This window comes from Schistocerca gregaria, chromosome 1 (genome assembly GCF_023897955.1).
Source record: "Schistocerca gregaria isolate iqSchGreg1 chromosome 1, iqSchGreg1.2, whole genome shotgun sequence".
Classification (NCBI taxonomy): domain Eukaryota; kingdom Metazoa; phylum Arthropoda; class Insecta; order Orthoptera; family Acrididae; genus Schistocerca; species Schistocerca gregaria.
The window spans coordinates 703174131-703198801 of record NC_064920.1 but is presented as its reverse complement, the minus strand read 5'-3'; the positions used below and the strand labels follow the sequence as shown (position 1 = coordinate 703198801).

At 39.7% G+C, this 24671-nt stretch overlaps 1 protein-coding gene across 2 annotated transcripts in view; it reads right to left on the bottom strand.

The window, feature by feature from the left end:
* Positions 1–24671, bottom strand: part of LOC126365722 (33 kDa inner dynein arm light chain, axonemal) — an 86390-nt gene that overhangs the window by 9984 nt on the left and 51735 nt on the right. For both annotated transcript variants that reach the window (XM_050008177.1, XM_050008169.1), the window contains exons 2-4: positions 19388–19558; positions 12217–12349; positions 11961–12106 (exon numbers count right to left, since the gene is read on the bottom strand). In XM_050008177.1, coding sequence (XP_049864134.1) covers positions 11961–12106; positions 12217–12349; positions 19388–19558 — 450 coding nt within the window. The remainder of the gene's footprint in view (positions 1–11960; positions 12107–12216; positions 12350–19387; positions 19559–24671) is intronic.

The window sequence follows — 24671 nt, the reverse complement described above, 5'->3', positions numbered from 1 at the left end:
TGCAACACCTCCTAAGCTTTTCACATAAATTAATGCCATACGAGCATGGTCTTTTCCGAATGTACTTTTGACCAAAAAGCAATTCTGGCCGCTGGAGTCCAAGGTTTTTGTTAATCGTGCCTTTTGCATTCTTGTGAAGATATTTTGATAGCAGATTCCAACCCCTTACAAATATTTATTTATATCTAACTGAGAAGTGATTTCCAATTTTCATAAATTTTACTAGAATTTTTTTTTAATTTAACGTAATTTTCTTAAAATTTTCATCCTCTATTGCTCTCCTTTAGCAGCTGAGAAACACTGAAACATTCATTTTTTTAAATTTCTATCTGAGAAGTCAAATGCCAACTGTCAAAGATGTAGCCTTAAAAATCCTTAAGTAGTTCTTTAGTAATTAATTATTTTCAAAAAACCCTTCATCCACTATTTTAACCCCTTAGTCATTGAATTTCCATAAATACCGAAACACATTTTTTTAAATTTTCTGAGTGTGAAAGCAAATAACAGTTTTCATAGTTCTAGTTAAAAAAATTCCCTAACAGTGACATACTTTCAAAAAGGCTTTCATTCCATTAGGAATCCCTCTAGGAGTACAATTTTGGACAATCCCTTCTTAAATAACGCCTATACATAACATCCACACCCTCCAAACATGTAATTTCTATTCTTAGCAGTTTGGGCTGGGTGATAATGAGTCAACGAATCAGTCTGACTTTACTTCACCCCTTAGGGGTTGAATTTCCAAAAACAGAGACACATATTTTTTCATCTCTGAGAAGTCAGATAACAGTTTTCAAAGATAGCTTTAAAACTGATTTCACAATGAAATACACTCCTGGAAATGGAAAACAGAACACATTGACACCGGTGTGTCAGACCCACCATACTTGCTCCGGACACTGCGAGAGGGCTGTTCCATCAATGATCACACGCACGGCACAGCGGACACACCAGGAACCGCGGTGTTGGCCGTCGAATGGCGCTAGCTGTGCAGCATTTGTGCACCGCCGCCATCAGTGTCAGCCAGTTTGCCGTGGCATACGGAGCTCCATCGCAGTCTTTAACACTGGTAGCATGCCGCGACAGCGTGGACGTGAACCGTATGTGCAGTTGACGGACTTTGAGCGAGGGCGTATAGTGGGCATGCGGGAGGCCAGGTGGATGTACCGCCGAATTGCTCAACACGTGGGGCGTGAGGTCTCCACAGTACATCGATGTTGTCGCCAGTGGTCGGCAGAAGGTGCACGTGCCCGACGACCTGGGACCGGAACGCAGCGACGCACGGATGCACGCCAAGACCGTAGGATCCTACGCAGTGCCGTAGGGGACCGCACCACCACTTCCCAGCAAATTAGGGACACTGTTGCTCCTGGGGTATCGGCGAGGACCATTCGCAACCGTCTCCATGAAGCTGGTCTACGGTCCCGCACACCGTTAGGCGGTCTTCCGCTCACGCCCCAACATCGTGCAGCCCGCCTCCAGTGGTGTCGCGACAGGTGTGAATGGAGGGACGAATGGAGACGTGTCGTCTTCAGCGATGAGAGTCGCTTCTGCCTTGGTGCCAATGATGGTTGTATGCGTGTTTGGCGCCGTGCAGGTGAGTGCCACAATCAGGACTGCATACGACCGAGGCACACAGGGCCAACACCGTCATGGTGTGGGGAGCGATCTTCTACACTGGCCGTACACCTCTGGTGATCGTCGAGGGGACACTGAATAGTGCACGGTACATCCAAACCATCATCGAACCCATCGTTCTACCATTCCTAGACCGGCAAGGGAACCTGCTGTTCCAACAGGACAATGCACGTCTGCATGTATCCCGTGCCACCCAACGTGCTCTAGAAGGTATAAGTCAACTACCCTGGCCAGCAAGATCTCCGAATCTGTCCCCCATTGAGCATGTTTGTGACTGGATGAAGCGTCGTCTCACGCGGTCTGCACGCCCAGCACGAACACTGGTCCAACTGAGGCACCAGGTAGAAATGGCATGGCAAGTCATTCCACAGGACTACATCCAGCATCTCTACGATCGTCTCCATGGGAGAATAGCAGCCTGCATTGCTGTGAAAGGTGGATATACACTGTACTAGTGCCGACATTGTGCATGCTCTGTTGCCTGTGTCTATGTGCCTGTGGTTCTGTCAGTGTGATCATGTGATGTATCTGACCCCAGGAATGTGACAATAAAGTTTCCCCTTCCTGGGACAATGAATTCACGGTGTTCTTATTTCAATTTCCAGGAGTGTATTTCATAAAACATTTCACCTTCTATTTCACCCCCTTAGGGTTTGAATTTCCAAAAACAGTAAAATATGTATGTTTTATTTCTAACAGAGAAGCCAAATACAATTTTCTTTAGATTTAGCTTCAAAAATGCTTGCATAATGAAATATTTTCATAAAAACTTTTATCCCCTGTTTCATCCCCATAGGCACTGAATTTACAAAAGCAGTGAAAGGATTTTTTTTATTTATAACTAAGGAGCCAAATTTAAATTGTCATAGATTTAGCTTAAAAAATACTTTCATAATAAAAAATTTTCATAAAAAATCTCATCCCCTATTTTACTCCCTTAGAGGTTAAATTTCCAAAAATACTGAAACACATGTTTTTTTATTTGTAACTGATAACTCAAATACTAATGTTCAAGGGTGTAGCTTGAAAAATATATTAATAATTCTTAACAATGCAATATTTTCAACATTTTATTTCACTCCAATAGCGTTAAATTTCCAAAAATTCTGAAACACATATATTTCTTTATTTCTGACTAAGAAACCAAATATCCATTTTCATAGGTCTACCTCCAAAATAGCCTTGAAAGCCACACTTCTCAAAAAAATCCTTCAACACCTACTTCACCTCCATATGGTTGGAATGTCAAAAAAAAAAAACCTTTCTTAAATGACACGTACAGTATACGATCCATACCTTCTGCTAATTGCAAGTTTCTATCCTAAGTGGATTAGGCTGGGCAATGATGAGTCATAACTCAGTCAGAATATTGCCTTTTATGCATAGAGATCACTTCAAAACATTATTAATTGTGGTAAAATATTTATTTATGCATATGTTGCAACTATACTGTTCATGGATAAAGACATAGAAAATTTAGGAATAAAAGCTAACTTAGAAATAAATAATGCTATTCAAAGCTTTAGTGAATTAAATTTGTGTAACAATATCACTAAAATACTCTGTGTAAATTTCAAACTAAAAAAACTTTGTAGTGAAGACATCAATATTTGCACTGATCAGTGCATAACAGAAAACTCCAGATACACAAAATTCCTTGGAACAACAATCAATGATAATGTAAACTGAGATAAACACATTGGTTATATAGGAGGGAAAATCAGCTCATACCTATATGTACTGCTCAGACTCAGTTATCAAAAAAAACACAAATATTATGAAGATGATAAACTGCTCACTAACCCATTCAGCATTAAGTTATGACATAGTTTGATAGGGAGGTTCCTCAAAACAAACATTAATAGAATTTTCAAGTTAGAAAAAAGAGTGATAAGGATGATAGCCAACGTTATATATCGAGATATCGATATTGTCGTTCGATTTGTGTTACGAGTGTGTTGTAGTGTGGTCTTTGGCTCAACAGATGTTAGTACTGAGTTAGTATTGCGAAAACAAGATTTCTGGAGGACGCTTGACATTCAAGGAATGAAAACGTCAGAGGAGGCCAGAGTTTGAAACAGAACCGCCAACCCGCCTAACAATTAGACGAGTCATTGACAAGTGTGAATTGCATGTAACAATTTGTTATAGTCACAAAGGAAGATCAGGAAGACAGCGTACAGCTACAAGTCCTGCTTCGTTGACTCTCATCGGAAATGTGTGTTAATTCTCCACAGAAGTCTGCTAAGCAATGTGCACATGAAGCGAGAGTTAGCAGTACAAGTGCACAAAGAATTCTGAAAGCTGCAAAGTGAAAAGTTTACATTCCACAATTACTGCACACAATTAATGATGATGATCCTGATTGCCGAATGCAATTTTGTGAATGGTATCAGCAAATGGTAACTGATGACAAACAATTTGTGAAAAAGGTAGTGTGGAGTAACAAGGCACAATTTAAACTTAATGGAACCATGAATTGACATAACAGTGTGTATTGGGCAGAAAATCCACATGTTTATGTGGATAAAGTAGTCAATCTACCAGGGGTTCATATGTGGTGTGGATTATCATCTAGGGGCTTAGTAGGACCCATTTTCTTTGATGCTACTGTCACTGGAGAAGTGTACCTGGAAATGTTATGCACATCAATTTTGCCAGGTATACATGCACTTTATGTAGCTGATAAGAGGTCTTCTACCAATAGGATGGGGCACCACCACAATAGCACCTAGCCGTATGAGCTTTACTGGATGACAGTTTCTGGGGGCAATGGATTGGATGAAGAGGGCCCATTGAGTTCCCTCCATGGTCACCAGATGTAACACCGATGGACTTTTACTTGTGGGGAACTGTGAAAGATAATGTCTATCAATGTAAGCCATACATGCTGGAGGAACTTCGCCAGGAGATTACAGCGACAAGTGCAGTGATCACCACTGTAACACTTACTGATGTAGTTGCGGCGACACTCATCATTCTGTTATATGTATAGCCACTCAACAGCAAACATTTTGAACATTTAAAGTAACCATGTGCTAAACTGAAGGTTCTACAATATATGTAATCAATTATTAAATATAAAATAAGCACATAAATAATACTTTTCGTTCCTTAAAGTGTGTACACATTTTTCTGGTGGACTCTGTAGAATCAAGTGGCCAGCATTTAAAGATCCTAACACTACTCTGCATACCCTCATAAAAGTTCTGTGTTGGACAAAACTCAAGCATGCTCTCGATACTCAAAAGAACAAGAAATAACACAACCATGACAAGAAACACAAAATATTTTCAAAAAAATCTGTAAAAATTTATTTGAGAGAAAACTGTTACTATTATATAAATGATTTTATGAGTTTCACAGTCAAACAGTCTTACAGTAAAACAAAGTGCACTGCAATTACCGAATCTAAAATAGCTGTCGCTTACATTTACAGTTACAAATAGCACAAATGATATAAACAAAAACTGCAGTCTACTACAAAATAAGTCTAGAATTTCATTATAAAAAGATCATAACTTACTAAATGCTTAGTAAAAACTGTGTACTTATCAGTGCTTGAAATATGATTATCCAAGATCTATAAAATGTATTTTGTCTATGGATACAATAAATAAATAAATGCTGCTGCCAAATTTGTAGTAAAAAATCAGGAGGATTATAACAACTGTATGTGTTAGACTACATTACATTACATTAATACTTGAGCCACAGAGCATGAATTGGACATTTTGTAATGATGTGGAACATATCTGTGTGACATAGGTATTCCTCACACAATATTAGCACATGACCAAAGATATTTATGGCAGCATAATTCATCCCTTTCTGTGTCAAAGTCAGATTTAACCCAGAATAGTGAAGATCATCCTTCCTTCTAGTGGTGTAGCTATGCATTTTGCTATTATTTTTGAATTGGGATGGGTTATTAATAACAAATTTCATAACTGAATATATATATATATATTTTGTGGAGCTACCATGAACATCCTTAGCTCTTTAAATAAATGTGTGCAAGCTGATCTTTGCTGGGATCCAGCTATCATACTGATTACATGTTTTTGTGCAATGAACACTTCTTTCCTTAACATTGAATTATCCCAAAATAGGATACAAAGGTAGAGAACAAAAACAAGAATAGTAAGCTAATTTACTTTTTTTATTGTTAAAATTTCTAATAACACTAGCAGTATAAGTAGCTAAACTCAAACGTTTCAGCATATTGTCAATGTTTTTCTTCCCATATTGTTTCTCATCAATGCACACACACATAAATTTTGAATATTCTGCCTTAGCAAAAGACTTCTGTTCAAAGTCTATATTTATCAATGGTGTTATGCCATTCACTGTACATAATTGTATATACTGTGTTTTTCTCAAAATTTAGTGAGAGTCCATTGCACAGAACCACCCAATAATTTTCTGAATGGTGTAATTTACAATTTCCTCAGCTGATTCTTGTTTGTTGGATGTGATTACCATACTTGTATCATTGGCAAAAAGAACTAGCTTTGTATCTTTATGAATAAAGAGTGGCAAGTAGGTAATAAAAATTAAGAACAATAAAGGACCAAAGACTGAACCCTATGGAAAACCATTCTTGATACTTCTGCAATTACAGAACTCTGCTGATTTTTGCAGACTATCTGCATTCTTCCAGTTCAATAAGAATTAAGCCCTTTGTGCATTATCCCACTCATACCACAATACTTAACCTTATCTAGAAGAATTTTGTAAGTCACACATTCAAAAGCCTTTGAGAGATTACAAAATATCCCAACGGGTGATGTTTGCTTATCCAGAGCATTTAATATTTGATCAGTGAAAGCATATATACCATTTTCTGCTCAAAAGTCTCTTCTGAAAACCAACTAGACATTTCATTAGTACTTCATTTTTACAAATACATGAAGCTACTTTTGAATAAACCACTTTTTCAAAAATTTTGCATAAAGCTGTTAGAAGTGAGATTGGGGGGTAGTTACTAGCATCAGACCTATCCCATTTTTAAGCAATGGTTTAACAATAGCACATTTCAATCTATCTGGAAAAATGCACTGTTTCAGTAAGCTACTACATCTACATCTACATCCATACTCCGCAAGCCACCTGACGGTGTGTGGCGGAGGGTACCCTGAGTACCTCTATCAGTTCTCCCGTCTATTCCAGTCTCGTATTGTATGTGGAAAGAAGGATTGTCGGTATGCTTCTGTGTGGGCTCTAATCTCTCTGATTTTATCCTCATGGTCTCTTCACGAGATATACGTAGGAGGGAGCAATACACTGCTTGACTCTTCGGTGAAGGTATGTTCTCGGAACTTTAACAAAAGCCTGTACCGAGCTACTGAGCGTCTCTCCTGCAGAGTCCTCCACTGGAGTTTATCTATCATCTCCGTAACGCTTTCGCGATTACTAAATGATCCTGTAACGAAGCGCGCTGCTCTCCGTTGGATCTTCTCTATCTCTTCTATCAACCCTATCTGGTGCGGATCCCACACTGCTGAGCAGTGGGCGAACAAGCACACTGTAACCTACTTCCTTTGTTGTCGGATTGCATTTCCTTAGGATTCTTCCAATGAATCTCAGTCTGGCATCTGCTTTACCGACGATCAACTTTATATGATCATTCCATTTTAAATCACTCCTAATGCGTACTCCCAGATAATTTATGGAATTAACTGCTTCCAGTTGCTGACCTGCTATTTTGTAGCTAAATGATAAGGGACCTATGTTTCTATGTATTCGCATCACATTACACTTGTCTACATCGAGATTCAATTGCCATTCCGTGCACCATGCGTCAACTCGCTGCAGATCCTCCTGCATTTCAGTACAATTTTCCATTGTTGCATCCTCTCGATACACCACAGCATCACCTGCAAAAAGCCTCAGTGAACTTCCGATGTCATCCACCAGGTCATTTATGTATATTGTGAATAGCAACGGTCCTATGACACTCCCCTGCGGCACACCTGAAATCACTCTTACTTTGGAAGACTTCTCTCCATTGAGAATGACATGCTGCGTTCTGTTATCTAGGAACTCCTCAGTCCAACACACAATTGATCTGGTAGTCCGTATGCTCTTACTTTGTTCATTAAACGACTGTGGTGAACTGTGTCAAACGCCTTGCGGAAGTCAAGAAACACGGCATCTACCTGTGAACCCATGTCTAAGGCCCTCTGAGTCTCGTGGACGAATAGCGCGAGCTGGGTTTCACACGACCGTCTTTTTCGAAACCCATGCTGATTCCTACAGAGTAGATTTCTAGTCTCCAGAAAAGACATTATACTCGAACATAATACGTGTTCCAAAATTCTACAACTGATCGACGTTAGAGATATAGGTCTATAGTTCTGCATATCTGTTCGACGTCCCTTCTTGAAAATGGGGATGACCTGTGCCCTTTTCCAATCCGTTGGAATGCTTTGCTCTTCTAGAGACCTATGGTACAACGCTGCAAGAAGGGGGGCAAGTTCCTTCGCGTACTCTGTGTAAAATCGAACTGGTATCCCATCAGGACCAGCGGCCTTTCCTCTTTTGAGCGATTTTAATTGTTTCTCTATCCTTATGTCATCTATTTCGATATCTACCATTTTGTCAGCTGTGCAACAATCTAGAGAAGGAAGCACAGTGCAGTCTTCCTCTGTGAAACAGCTTTGGAAGAAGACATTTAGTATTTCGGCCTTCAGTCTGTCATCCTCTGTTACAGTACCATTTTGGTCACAGAGTGTCTGGACATTTTGTTTTGATCCACCTACCGCTTTGACATAGGACCAAAATTTCTTAGGATTTTCTGCCAAGTCAGTACATAGAACTTCACTTTCGAATTCATTGAAAGCCTCTCGCATAGCCCTCCTCACACTACATTTCGCTTTGCATAATTTTTGTTTGTCTGCAAGGCTTTGGCTATGTTTATGTTTGCTGTGAAGTTCCCTTTGCTTCCGCAGCAGTTTTCTAACTCGGTTGTTGTACCACGGTGGCTCTTTTCCATCTCTTACGATCTTGCTTGGCACATACTCATCCAACGCATATTGTACGATGGTTTTGAACTTTGTCCACTGATCCTCAACACTATCTGTACTTGAGACAAAACTTTTGTGTTGAGCCATCAGGTACTCTGTAATCTGCTTTTTGTCACTTTTGCTAAACAGAAAAATCTTCCTACCTTTGTTAATATTTCCATTTAAGGCTGAAATCATCGATGCAGTAACCGCTTTATGATCGCTGATTCCCTGTTCTGCATTAACTGATTCAAATAGTTCGGGTCTGTTTGTCACCAGAAAGTCTAATATGTTATCGCCACGAGTCGGTTCTCTGTTTAACTGCTCAAGGTAGTTTTCAGATAAAGCACTTAAAAATATTTCACTGGATTCTTTGTCCCTGCCACCCGTTATGAACGTTTGAGTCTCCCAGTCTATATCCGGCAAATTAAAATCTCCACCCAGAACTATAACATGGTGGGAAAATCTACTCGAAATATTTTCCAAGTTATTGTTCAGGTGCCGAGCCACAACAACTGCTGAGACCGGGGGCCTATAGAGACATCCAATTACCATGTCTGAGCCTGCTTTAACCGTAACCTTCACCCAAATCACTTCACAATTCGAATCTCTGTCAATTTCCTTCGAAACTATTGCACTTCTTATCGCTATAAACACGCCTCCCCCTTCACTGTCCAGCCTGTCTCTGCGGTATACATTCCAACCTGAGTTTAGGATTTCATTACTGTTTACATGTGGTTTCAGCCAACTTTCTGTCCCTAGTACTATATGGGCGTTGTGACTGTTTATTAATGAGAGCAGTTCTGGGACCTTTCTATAGACGCTCCTGCAGTTTACTATTAGCACATTAATATTGTTATTCCCTGTTGCATTTTGCCTACTCCTGCCTTGCCGCGTCTCAGGAGGTGTCTTGTCGGGCCTAGGGAGGGAATTCTACATTGTGGCTGAGAATCCTACTTATATGTTGGGGACAAGCTTTTAGTACTCTATTGGAAATACCATCAATTCCATGTGAGCTTTTACTTTTGAGGGAACTTATTATTTTCCTAATTTCTGCAGGAGAGAGGGGTTGAGTTTCAGTTTTATCAAATTGCATAGTTATTAATTTGAGTTGAGTTGATTTTGGGGAAGAGATCAAACAGCAAGGTCATCAGTCTCATTGGATTAGGGAAGGAAGTAGAACGTGCCCTGTCAAAGGAACCATCCTGGCATTTGCCTGCAGCAATTTAGGGAAATCATGGAAAACCTAAATCAGGATGGCCAGACACGGGATTGAACTGTCGTCCCCCCAAATGTGAGTCCAGTGTGCTAACTTCTGCACCACCTCGCTCGGTCATAGTTATTGCCTCTTCCATATACAGCCTTGCATTTTCGAATGAATGAACCCTATTTTCTATAGAAAGAAACTTCCACATGGGAAAAATATATTAAAAACAAAGATTCCAAGGCTTACCAAGCGGAAAGCGCCAGTAGATAGGCACAATAAATAAAACACACAAACACACACACAGAATTTCTAGCTTTCGCAACCAACGGTTGCTTCTTCAGGAAAGAGGGAAGGAGAGGGAAAGACGAAAGGATGTGGGTTTTAAGGGAGAGGGTAAGGAGTCATTCCAATCCCGGGAGCGGAAAGACTTCCCTTAGGGGGAAAAAAGGACAGGTGTACACTCGCACATACACACATATCCATCCGCTTGATAGAAATAGAGTTTATTGTGCTCTCAGTTGCCCTGGTTGCCTGTTGACAATATTCTAATTTTTTTTTTCATTTTATGGTCAGATGTGCTAATCTCAGACATAGTGTACCTATTCCTGTAGTTTTCAATAACTTTTCTTAATACGGTGCAGTAGTTTTATAATGTTTGCTTGTTCCTGGATTATTACTCTTCCTAGCTATAAGATACATTTCCCTTTTCTGTTTACAAGATATTTTTATCCCTTTAGCAAGCCATGGAATTTTAGATGGTTTGTTGTAATTATGTCTCACTGTTTTCTTAGGGAGACACTTTTTCAAATACACTCACAAAGGTATCATGAAAATAGGTTAAATTTTAAATTAGCATCAGGTTTTTCGTACACCTCACCCCAGTATAACTGTTTCAAGCTTTCCCTAAAATTTTCAATTGTTAAATCGAGGGCTGTTTTCATTACTGTATGGAGCTATGTCATATGATATGACAGACCATTTTTAACAAGACAAGTTTTAATTTGATTTAATTTATCAAGGTCTATAAAAACATTACCTATCGGTGTGCTGCTTTCCTGTACTACCTGAGTAGGATAATCAATTACTGACGTCAAATTGAAAATGAGCGAGGTGGCGCAGTGGTTAGCACCTTGGACTCGCATTCAGGAGGATGACGGTTCAATCGCACGACCGGCCATCCTGATTTAGGTTTGCTGTGATTTCCCTAAATCGCTCAAGGCAAATGCCGGGATGGTTCCTTTGAAATTACATGGCCGACTTCCTTCTCCATCCTTCCCTAATCCAATGAGACCGATGACCTCACTGTTTGGTCTCTTCCTCCTAACAACCCAATCAAATAGAAAGAACCAAGTAATACTTCAAGGTCAAGCTTTCTATCAAACTCCTTCAGAAAACCTCCATTGAAATCCCCACAGACAATAATTTGCTTCCTTCTGTCTGACTGACAGCACAATGAAGAATCCAATTTTTCAAGAGTAGCTGAAAATTTCCCAATGGGGACCTATACACAGCTACAATTATAGAAGTATCATTATTTAGTTTAAGCTCACACACATGGTTCTGTACATTGCTTTACACTTTTTTTTAGTTTATAATTTTTTAACACTATGATAATTTTAACATATATGGCAACTCTTCCTCTCTCCATAGTGTCTCTACTTACATGTGCTGAATGCTTATATCCATCTATATCTACCTTTTCCATATCTGTGATTATATGATGTTCAGACATGCATAGTAAATTTATTCCACTCTCAGTTTCTGTATCTTCTATACACAAGTTTAATTTATTCAATGTGCAGATGGCTAAACGTAAGATTACATTAACTTATTGGTGCAAAGAATGCAGTATTATATAAAGACTCTCATCCATATTTTTTATGTGTAGATATTAGTTTAGTTATATTCTATATAGAGTTTTCTGAATATAACAACCACTCTTTTGTAGTGAGATATAGTTTTCTTTTTACTTAATCTTGACGCTAAACTGCAAAGACATATCTCCTACTGTAGGTAATTACTGACATGAAAATATGCACTGGTTTCTCTATAATAAATTATTTCCATTATTATGTATAGCTTTCACTCCTGTGAACATATAAACTCACCATCAAGGCTTTTCTCATGCCAAAGGCAATGCTACTTTCATAGAGAGTTTGGTATGCAGCAATGGTCATGTTTATGTCATCTCGCACTCGTAACAGAAGCAGACCACGTTCTGCACAATTGATAGTTACTTGTCGAATCAGTTCATCTGGACAATGGTAGTGTTTCAGTTAATACATAATTTAAATTTCAATGAAGCTTAACAATGCCTGTATTTCTAAGACATTTGTGGAAACAGGTCTGATTTCGTATACATACCAAAACACTGTGAATACAGTTCTCGCCGAACAGGACATATTCCTGATTCACGAGCCTGCCGCTGTTGTAATAACATATCCAGCTGTTCTTGTAAGTTTATAACATCAAGGCGAGTTGCTGGTGTGCTTGAGACCTGCAGAGTTGTTTGACACTAAAATCTCATTACAAGTTATTCACATCCAAACTCTTGACAAAACACTTAGTGACTGGCAAAATAGGGAAATAACTGTGTCTTGTGACTTATTCTGACAGCACAAGAAACGTTCAGTATTCATACTGGGATCATGTGACAAAGATAAGCTATTAACTACTTAAGCTACATAGTATATTAAGCACCTTATTTCATGGTTGATGGCAAGATTACTATCTGATCAGGTCAAGGATTCTAAGATTAGTGCCTGTCTTCAGCAACCGTATTTAATATGACAGGAAATGCTAAATTTCAATCACATTCTATTGCTCAGTAAAGATTACTGTTCATGGTTCACCTTAATTTTTGTTGCAGTTTCTCTAACACAGCAATTGATACAACAGCTACAACGCACTGTTGTCTGCAGATAACTCCAGAGAAGTAATATAAGAAATAAAATTTCTGGCTTCTGTTGATACTACTGAAGTAAACTTACATGACATATCTGTCGAACATTCAATAACTAAATCTTAAGTTATTACATGTTTTGCTGATGCAGCATGTTGTTTCTTCTTGTCCAGTCCCTAATTTGCTTACTGATGCAGAATGAGATGGGATGGTTCTCATAAAATGGCTACTAAACAGTCACCTGACCCAAAAAATTAAATACATTAGAAGTAAACAAAAAATACAAAAGAAGAAGTGTAAAGCTCAGTACAAGAATATTTACTTGCCAAGTACAGCCATTTTCAATTAACAACTGAATCTCAGTTTCTTTTAAACCTATCTACTGTTGAGGTCCACCTGAAAGACAAGTTAATATGAGGGGTGTTCGATTCAAACTGTATGAAACAATACTACTAATTGAAGGCACTGTTCAAAAGTATTCACCGGAGGCCTGAGCATAACTATAACACAGACTCATAAGATGAAGGAGTCCCTGTTCCCAGAATTCCTGTGGCTATGACTAGAGCCAGTCCCCCATTGTTTCTTTCAGTTCGTGGTTCGAATTGAAGTGCTTCCCTCTGAGATGTTTTTGTAGTGGAAGAAACACATGGAAGTCACAGTGTAGCATTTCCAGGCAGTAGGGCAGATGCTAAAGCGCCCCACACTTGAACTTGGCCATTATATACTGTGTGACATTGGACACACATGGATGTGCTTTATCATGGAGTAGAACTGTTCCCTTCTTGAGCAGCCCAGGCCATTTACTATTGATCGACTTGTGTAGGCTATGGAGTGTCTCATAATACACATCACTATTAATGGTTTTTCCATGCTTAAGGAATTCAACTAATAGAAGACCTTGGATGTTGAAAATGATGGTGAGTATCACCTTGTCTACTGAGAGCACAGCTTTCAATTTTTTGTGGTGGGGTGATGACGTTTGCTTCAATTGCATACTGTCCCACTTTGTCTCTGGCTCGAAGTGAAGTCACCCGCTCTTGTCACTGGTGATAATCCATTCCAGAAAAGGGGGGTTTCATCATACCAGAAAAGGTGTTGCAATGTTAACCTCATGCACATTTCCTTTTGTGGTTCACTGAGCTTCTTCAGAACCTATTGGATGTGTACCTTCAGTAACCCAACCTGTCATGTACAACTGTCCATACAGTTCCAACACTGGCCCTACCATCACTGCCAACATTTACATTATGACCCGCCAATCGCTTCTCACGAGGTTGTTCACCTTGTCAAAATAAGGTTGGCCATGATTACCATCTTTGCCTGTCCTTGTCTTAGTCATCACTCAAACACTCCTGGCCTCCACAAAAATGGCCATTCCACTTTCTCACTGACTAGTTGGAAATTTGATAACACCTTTCTGCTCCTCAATCATCGAATTTTCCAATGTGAACACCATGAGATTCTCACATGCACTGCTACATCAAATAGACAGAAGACACACTTGCCTGCTTCTCTCCTATGTCATATGCCTGTGCATTTTCACTACCACTCCGGACACTACATTCATGTCTCTAGATATCTCACTACATTATCCCACAGTGGAGTATGCAGATTTCAACAGGTTTGGTTGTTATGACATTTCATACCTTTTAATTTGAACACTTCTTACACTATTATTACTACAAATATTATTATTACTTCACAATTGACTGAGGAAAGGCATGTATCTGATTACAAACCATTTTTTCTTGATGACACTGGCAACTTAACATGGAATAGATTCCTTGAGGTGCCAAAGGAACTGGAGAGGCATTCCCATCCATGAACACTAAACTGCCACCCACATTTCACGATGAAGTGTTGAATTTGGGCCCAATATGCATGCTTCTAACTAGGTGCTGTCCTAGATGTGCTACATATCATTTGTATCAAGTGATATGAGGGGAAAATACCCTCTTACTTGTAATGTCCTTCAAACATGATATGGGGAAAATGGGGTGTTATATTTCCTTGATACAAGGGATTCACCACACCAAGAATTTTTAATGGCTTGTTCTTTGGCAATAGGGTGTACCAATGTATACATGATCCATCAGTCCAGGTAAACATTCTGCATTCCTGCACTCATGCTAATCTCTGTGTCATGAGGTATGCCATGAGCATAGGTATGAATTAGATGAGATACATTTTGTACCCTGCACTGAAGATGTAGATCTAGATAGAATGCCTGCTCACTTGTTGTCAACCTTAACATTTTGAAACATGAAAAGTCTAGTGCCTGCTTGGCCTTGAGATGGCATGTCCCATATGTGGGACAACAATGAACTCGCCATGACCAAATGAACTGATGTTGCACTTATTCCTCATACAACAGTTGTTACACACATGAACAATCAGATTAGATGATGAGTATATGCCACTAATCTCATTAATTCTGTTCACCATTAACTCAGACATTTTCAGCCTTCTTCTGCATTACTGTAAGTGTCTAAAATAAGGACTTAAGGCTCCTATGTATAACTATGAAGGAGTGAAGCACATTTGTATTATATGAATGATCAAACTTCTGGAAACTTCTCTGTACCATTACATTGAACTTTATTTTATGTCAATCAATGCAGTTAAAAGTAATACTGAAATTCACGAATCTATGAATCTTCATTCTAATCACTGTTAGTCCCACATTAGGCTACTAATGACACCAGTAAAACTACTTCAGTACTCAAAATTTTCCTGGACCAATGTTGCTGCTCTTCTTTGCACATTCACAAGAGCTAAACTAAAATATAATTAGAAATGGTTCAACAGGGAACTGTAATACTGTGAATATGTGTACTTCTCTCTTTTAAGAGAGCCCTCTGAATGAATATCAAGGTGTGGTTACATCTCATCCATTCCAGATTTGTCACGATTACAAACTGATATTTTACAAGGTTTTATGGCTAGATTTATAACTGAAACTAATGATAAAGATAAAATTTGTAAAGTGTTTTAGGGGAAGAATTTGGACTCTGGAAGTAAAAATAATGATAAGTTGGGAAGCTATAATAATTTTGGGAAGGGATTTCAACACATATATTTGGAAGACACAAAGTATTGTAGGAATCAAAATGGGAGAAACATAGAGACTAGATATACAAAGAGTGACAAAATTCCTTATGAAAGAAATTGAAAAGCTGATTCGTTAATGAAGATACTTAGATGAGTTAACAATCATTTCTTCTTTATAAGAAGTCTGCTTGAGAACATTCAGTAGAATCTAGAAGTGGAAAGTCAGGACACCAGTGATTCAGAATGTCATTAACTTTTTTTAAAAAATGTGACATAGAAGCCATTCATTTGAAGCTCACTAATCGTACAGTACTGTCCAGTTTGTTCTCGAAGAGGGAAATGGACCAGTTATGCCCCTGCAACTGGTTGTAATCTCATTACTGAGGCACCTCAGGACAAGGTTTTTGAGAGTTCTGTGTTTTGGTCTTCCTTACCAGATGCCAAACCTGATAGCCACATCAAATACTTTTATGAGCCCTGGGTGCCGCCGTGTTTCCAGATCATAGTCTTATGCCACATGGTTCACCAAGACTTATGAAAGAGTGGTTCCTGCACACAGGCAGCCCTCTTTCTTTGGCAATGATAATGTGCGTGGTAATTCAGTGATCATGGATGAGGATGCTTCCCCAATACTTTTGGTATCTCATGGAATCCATATTTACACGAGCAGTATTTACGACATACAGCCATTCTCAATTAATAATTGAATTACAGTGTTATGGAATCCATATTTACACGAGCAGTATTTACGACATACAGCCATTCTCAATTAATAATTGAATTACAGTGTTTTTTTTATCCTTCTATCATTGATGTCCACTTCAAAACAGGTTATTGTTATTGCTATTATTATTCTTACAACATATTATTGGTACATGGAGGCATGACTCAAGTAAAATCACATATATGTTGCGCAAGTTAAATCTGCTGTTATTTGAACTACAAAAATGGTTGTTTTCTCAGTATTTTTGTGGTGTCACTGCAAGGCACCACACTGGCTAGCTTGTAGGCTTCAAATCAGCCACGGTCCATCAGTACACATTGGACCTGCGAGTCGCCACTGTCAATGCTAGCAAACCGAGTGCCACCACTCAGGTGGTCTTACGAGACAAGCTAGCGCACTGCCCAGTTCTACAGCCGACTTCAATAGGAATGGTTCACTGGTTACAGCTTCAGAGATCTCAATTGGAGAGATGCTAGTTAGCATAGCCTTCAGCTATGTCAGTAGCTACGACTTAGCCAGGCACCACATAGTTTATGCAATGACAATTGATCTATATGTGTGAAGCAATCAGAATTGTAAAGAAGTATTCACAGTTCGGTCTATAACTGCACTTGTAAATATTATTGTACAAAGTCAAGATCGACGTTCACCACTGATACTGAATTAAAGCTAAGCATTTAATTGTATTCCTGCCTACTAACTTTCTAATCACCTAAGATGTTCCAGATACATCCTGTCACGTATAGTTCATTGATCCTCACATTAGCCTATGTGATCAACGCATGCAATGGCCACACCTCGTGATCAGACTAAGAGTCAAATTGCATGATTCAGCTGGGTCACGCTTTTTCAATGAGGCCCATAGTTCCGCCTCATACATAACAATTTTACTTCTTCATATGAATTAAACCTGTACTTGAAAACTCTGAAATCCACAAAAACTATGGGATGGCAGCTTTTTCCCATCAAAATAGCAGAGCTTCTTGACAATAAAGATTAAGTAAAATAACCTTTTGGCAAATATGACAAGAAATCACAGAATAAAATTACACTGAATGTGGGAATTTTTGTGCTGTTTCTATAGCTGTTTGAATATTTCACCACTTGGAAATTTACTCCACTCTGCAGTGTGAAGGGCATAAACACAATGTTATCACTTGCCTCTATTTTCCATGAACAGTGACATAAATACGTATTAACACATCATTCAAATGGCTAAAAAAATCCATATCAAACACAATTGCATTGGCAGACCTTCAAGATAGTTATATCAATGAATTTGCCTCATCAGATATGCTATTCTGGTGCATTAAATTACTATAATCTTATTCTATTCTTCTTAAAAAATTTTATTCTAAAAAATCTTATTCTAAAAATCTTTGAGACCATTGTATACTTTAGAATATACCATTCAAATGACTTTTGGTAACATAAGTCGATAGGGCTTATTGAAAACAAACAAACCTTGTCTGAACCATTTCTTTGTGACATAAGCATTACCATGCTTCTTGCAGGTGCCAGAGTTAGAGAGGACATACATCCTGCATATATAATTTTATTAATTTTTTTTTACCAGGACACTTAAGTTTTACAATGTACTTTACACAGGGTGAACATTAATAAAACTGACAGACTGCAAGGATGGATTCCTGGCTGGAAAGCAAGGAGAAAAGGTCAAATGAACATGTGTCTGGAAATTTGTCATCACGATAGATGGTGCTGATGAATGGAAGTTCCTCTGATCACATATCGTGTGATCCTCGTGTGTTGCAGACTGTGTGATTGACTCAGCATACTTCAAGCAGCAGAGTGGTGTAGTATTCATGTTGGGAACAAGCTGAGATGGTGTTTGTGTATGGTCAAGCAGGTGCAAATGGTCAAGAGGAAGTACAGCTATACCCAAACAAGTACCCTCACAGACACCAACCAATCACACAACATTTCAATCCCTTTTTTCGTGTTTGTGATCATGGGTCCTTTCAGACAGGTGAATGTGAAGGGAGGCAGCGAACTGTGTGTACACAAGATTTGAAGCACCAGGTTTGACAGGATATTGAGATCAACCCTAGAACAAACTCTAGGCAAGTGGCCCACCAACATGGGGTAAGCCAAAGTATGATTATGTGTATCTTGCATGACAAACACTACTATCCCTATCACCAGCAATGAGTGCAAGCATCATCAGCAGCATATTTCCCTCTACAGGATTTCTGTCATCAGTCCTCTTTACCGACAAACTATTCTGTTGCTTACAGTATTCTGTGTCAGTCACACAGCCTGCAAAATACAAGGAATACATGGCATGTCGTCAGAGAATCTTTCATTCATCAGTGCCATCTACTGTGGCAACAATACATTTCCAGACACATGTTCATAGGACCTTTTTTCTTCCATTTCCAGGCAGGAATTCATCCCTGCAATTTGTTGGTTTTATTAAAGCTCACCCTGTATAAACGTACAGTAATTACTCTAGTTGCTTATTCTATAACACAATTAATATTACATGTCATATACCGTCAGTCTATACATAGAAATGAGAAAGATAAACAAATACAACAAAGGAAAATATTGCTTATGCATGTTTTTCATTTACAAATTCTAATGTTCATTGCAAGGTACTGGAATACATCTCCATCAAACCAATATTTCTGATCAGAACATTAATTAGGTTAAGTAACTGTTCATGTAATACTTTGTTAACATTGAGTTAAAAGACATGTAAAGATGTGTACTAATTAACAAGCTCTTTACAGTTTGGAAATACGGGTCACTTAAGAAGGAAAGCAATTTTTGTGCTGAATATTGTAAACTGTTGATTACAAATGTAAAGATTAACATATTTGGCTACAGAAACAAACCTGCTGTCTCCAAAGCTGGCCATTCTCCTCACATTCCCGAGGAGGTAGTATGGCATTAAGTATTTCTTCTGTTTCCTTAACACTTTGAGCGCTCTGTGCTACAGCTGACTTTGCTCTTCCCGCAGGCTGTGTAGGTGACAGAATGCCAGATGCAGACTTTCCTTCCCATGCCTGAAAAAAAAAAAAATTGTTTCATTGCAGATATTACAGAGTTACACAGAGCTCCATTTTCATCATGTGGATCAGTACTGTGCGTACCGTCTATTTGTGTTGTAAAAATGTGTATTTGCTTGTCACTGATATAGGTGAATATTCAGTCAGCTAACAATCAGAGTTCATGACTTTAACTTACATAATTTTTATTTGCTAACCACTTACTTGCAGCTGACTGACTCATGGAATATATATATACAGGGTGTTTCAAAAATGATCGGTATATTTGAAACAGCAATACAAAATAAACGAGCAGCGATAGAAATACACCGTTTGTTGCAATATGCTTGGGACAACAGTTCATTTTCAGGCAGACAAACTTTCGAAATTACAGTAGTTACAATTGCCAACAACAGATGGCGCTGCGGTCTGGGAAACTCTATAGTACGATATTTTCCACATATCCACCATGTGTAGCAATAATATGGCATAGTCTCTGAATGAAATTACCCAAAACCTTTGACAACATGTCTGGCGGAATGGCTTCACATGCAGATGAGATGTACTGCTTCAGCTGTTCAATTGTTTCTGGATTCTGGCAGTGCACCTGGTCTTTCAAGTGTCCCCAGAGAAAGAAGTCACAGGGGTTCATGTCTGGCGAATAGGGAGGCCAATCCACGCCGCCTCCTGTATGTTTCAGATAGCCCAAAGCAATCACACAATCATCGAAATATTCATTCAGGAAATTAAAGACGTCGGCCGTGCGATGTGGCCGGGCACCATCTTGCATAAACCACGAGGTGTTTGCAGTGTCGTCTAAGGCAATTTGTACCGCCGCAAATTCACGAAGAATGTCCAAATAGCGTGATGCAGTAATCGTTTCGGATCTTCCTTTGGAAGAAATGGCGGCCCAGACCAGTACTTTTTGAGGATGCAGGGACGATGGGACTGCAACATGGGGCTTTTCGGTTCCCCATATGCGCCAGTTCTGTTTAATGACGAAGCCGTCCAGGTAAAAATAAGCTTCGTCAGTAAACCAAATGCTGCCCACATGCATATCGCTGTCATCAATCCTGTGCACTATATCGTTAGCGAATGTCTCTCGTGCAGTAATGGTAGCAGAGCTGAGGGGTTGCCGCGTTTGAATTTTGTATGGATAGAGGTGTAAACTCTGGTGCATGAGACGATCGTGGACGTTGGCGTCATTTGGACCGCAGCTGCAACACAGCGAACGGAAACCCGAGGCCGCTGTTGGATCACCTGCTGCACTAGCTGCGCGTTGCCCTGTGTGGTTGCCATACGCGGTCGCCCCACCTTTCCAGCGCGTTCATCTGTCACGTTCCCAGTCCGTTGAAATTTTTCAAACAGATCTTTTATTATATCGCTTTTCGGTCCTTTGGTTACATTAAACCACCGTTGAAAACTTTGTCTTGTTGCAACAACACTGTGTTCTAGGCGGTGGAATTCCAACACCAGAAAAATCCTCTGTTCTAAGGAATAAACCATGTTGTCCACAGCACACTTGCACGTCGTGAACAGCGCACGCTTACAGCAGAAAGACGACGTACAGAATGGCGCACCCACAGACTTCGTTGTCTTCTATATCTTTCACATCACTTGCAGCGCCATATGTTGTTGAAAATTGTAACTACTGTAATTTCATAAGTTTGTCCGCCGGAAAATGTACTGTTGTCCCGAGCATATTGCAACAAACGGTGTATTTCTATCTCTGTTCGTTTCGTTTTTATTGCTGTTTCAAATATACCGGTCATTTAACACACTGTATATATATATTCCAAGACCCACCAAGCGGGAAAGCGCCGGTAGATAGGCACAACGACCAAAACACACAAACACACACACAGAACTTCGAGCCCCCGCAACCGGCGGCCGCTTCTTTCCTGACGAAGCGGCCGCCGGTTGCGGGGGCTCGAAGTTCTGTGTGTGTGTTTGTGTGTTTTGGTCATTGTGCCTATCTACCGGCGCTTTCCCGCTTGGTGGGTCTTGGAATCTTTGTTTTTGATATGTTTTTCCCATGTGGAAGTTTCTATATATATATATATATATATATATATATATATATATATATACACACACAAAATTCAAGCTTTTGCAACCAATGGTTGCTTCAACAGGAAAGACGAAAGGATGTGGGTTTTAAGTGAGAGGGTAAGGAGACATTCCAATCCCAGGAGCGGAAAGACTTACCTTAGGGGGAAAAAGGACAGGTATACATTCACACACACACACACACACACACACACATATCCATCCGCACGTACACAGACACAAGCAGACATTTGTAAAGGCAAAGAGTTTGGGGCAGAGATGTCAGTCGAGGTGGAGGTACAGAGGCAAAGATGTTGTTGAATGACAGGTGGGGTATGAGCGGCGACAACTTGAAATTAGCGGAGGTTGAGGCCTGGTGGGTAACGGGAAGAGAGGATATACTGAACATTCAATGTGTGAAAATATATAAAACAAAGATGCTGTTAACTTACCAAACGAAAAAGCGATGGTATGTTGATAGACTCAATGAAAAACACACAAATACACACACAAATTTCAAACTTTTTCTACCCAAGGTTGCTTCATCAGGAAAGAGGGAAGGAGAGGGAAAGACAAAAGGATGTGGGTTTTAAGGGAGAAGGTAAGGAGTCATTCTAATCCCGGGAATGGAAAGACTTACGTAAGGTATTTGTGTGTTTTTCATTTTAATTTTTTTCATTGTGTCTAACAACATACCATTGCTTTCTCGTTCTTGCACACATGGATGTATGTGCGCCCACACACACACACACACACACACACACACACACACACACACACACACACACACACGCAAACACACACACATTTTGCTGCTCTAGGCATGTATACACATCCTGCTATGCTGTTCCCCAGGTGTTGTGGATGTGTATATGCATGCCACTTGGATTTTCCTACAGTACTATGGACATCTGAATGCATCCTGAGCCACTGACCTCTCACTGCCACAGATGTATTACTTCCTTGTCTCACTGAATAAATAGGTTTTGAGTATTTTTCATACAATATATGAGCTTCACTGCATGTTATCATTTGCAAAAAACCTTGTTTTGATATATTGAAATACTTGAAATATGATGTCTGTTATGACCACATGATTCGTAATGTGCAAGGACGTGAATGGCCGCATCATTTTCCTGCAGTCCTTTGGATGTAAGATCCCATAACTTGAGAGTGAAATTAAATATCCTTCTGCTCTCAACAGTAAATAAAATTTCAGTATCTTATCTACATTCCATTCACAGCCATGTATGAAGTAAAATCAACCACGTGCAAAGTTTATGTAATGCACTTTTACCTCAGTGAACCCTTAAAAATTTTGTACAGTGTTTTACTTAATTTGATGCAGCACAGTAAGTATGAGGGATAATGAAAAGAAATTCAGTAATTTATTGGGTGAAGACATTAGACTCTAAGATGTGCAAAAACCAATTTTTTCACCTAATGGTTTTTAAAAATCGGATTATAATTATTTCATATTGGCCATGAAGCTGTCTCTCAGCACAGGCACCAGAATTGGGCAAGCATTACAGTGATAGCAATAGCCGCATCAGCACAGAATCCAAAGAGGATGTCTGAAGCAGCAAATGGGTTAAAAGATTACTTTATGAATTCAGTAAGCAAACTGAGGTATACAATTAACCCAACAGATAAATGTGCTACAGATCTGCTTGGTGCTGAGCTCCATATGGAATGTAGTCTCCATTGGATACTGTCACTCTCACAGATGTGATTAAAGCTGTTTCTAAGCTCCCCAACTCTAAGTAGTGGCTCATGGTGGTTCAACAGGTTACTGGCCTCACTGCAGGTTGGAAAGATGATGGAGGAATGTTTGCCAAGGCAGCAGGTATGTAGAACCTGATATTGGGTCATTATGGATTCATACAGACATCGAGAAACAACAATATGTTTATTGATAAGCATTCAAACAGCAGCTGAAAGTGCTGCCTTGTTGCAGTCAGCGTCCAGTGGCATGGCCTAGTCAAGGATGGTGGGCCAGAATGTGATTTTTCACTCTGCAGCAGAGTGTGTGCTGATATGTAACTTCCTGACAGATTAAAACTGTGTGCCAGACCGAGACTCGAATTCGGGACCTTTGTCTTTTGCGGGCAAGTGCTCTACCAACTGAGTTACCCAAGCATGACTCACAACCTGTCTTCACAGCTTCAGTTCTGCCAGTACCTCATCTGCTACCTTCCAAACTTCACAGAAGCTCTTCTACGAACTTTGCAGACCTAGCACTCCTGGAAGAAAGGATATTGCAGAAACATTGCTTAGCCACAGCCTGTAGGAGATGAGGTACTGGCAGAACTGAAGCTGTGAAGATCGGTCGTGAGTCGTGGTTGGGTAGCTCAGTTGGCAGAGCACTTGCCCGTGAAAGGCAAAGGTCCTGATTTCGAGTCTCAACCTGGCATACATTTTAAATCTGTCAGAAGTTTCATATCAACGCACACTCCACTGGAGAGTGAAAATCTCATTCTTGAAACATCCCCCAGGCTTTGGCTAAACCATGTCTCTGCAATCTTTCCTCCAGGAGCGCCAGTTCTGCAAGGTTCACAGAAGAGCTTCTGTGAAGTCTGGAAGGTAGGAGACGAGGTACTGGCAGAACTGAAGCTGTGAAGAGTCGTGCTTGGGTAGATCAGTTGGTAGAGCACTTGCCCACGAAAGGCAAAGGTCTCGAGTTCGAGTCTCAGTCCAGCACACAGTTTTAATTTGTCAGGAAGTTTCAAGGATGGTGGTGCTTGCTTAGCTCAGCACATGGCAGCAGGAGCCAGCCAGGACACAGAATTGCCAAGCCAGAGAGGCAAACTATGAGGTACAGCCCAAATAAGCTCCTCAGTAGGCATCAGGCGAGACAGGTGACAGGCACACTGGAGCAGCAAATTCTTAAGTAATCCAGTTATACTGTTATGGTGCAAATGTATGTCCAGCTAATAGCCTGTGGTGGGCCCAGTGGAGGAGGCATGGATGCAAACTAGACCTCCAGGTAGAATGCAGCATCTGCAGCTCACTGGTTAAAATGAATCTAGCCTGTCGGAACTTCTGCTCAAGTAATGAAATGTTCGATATCATTTAAATGTTT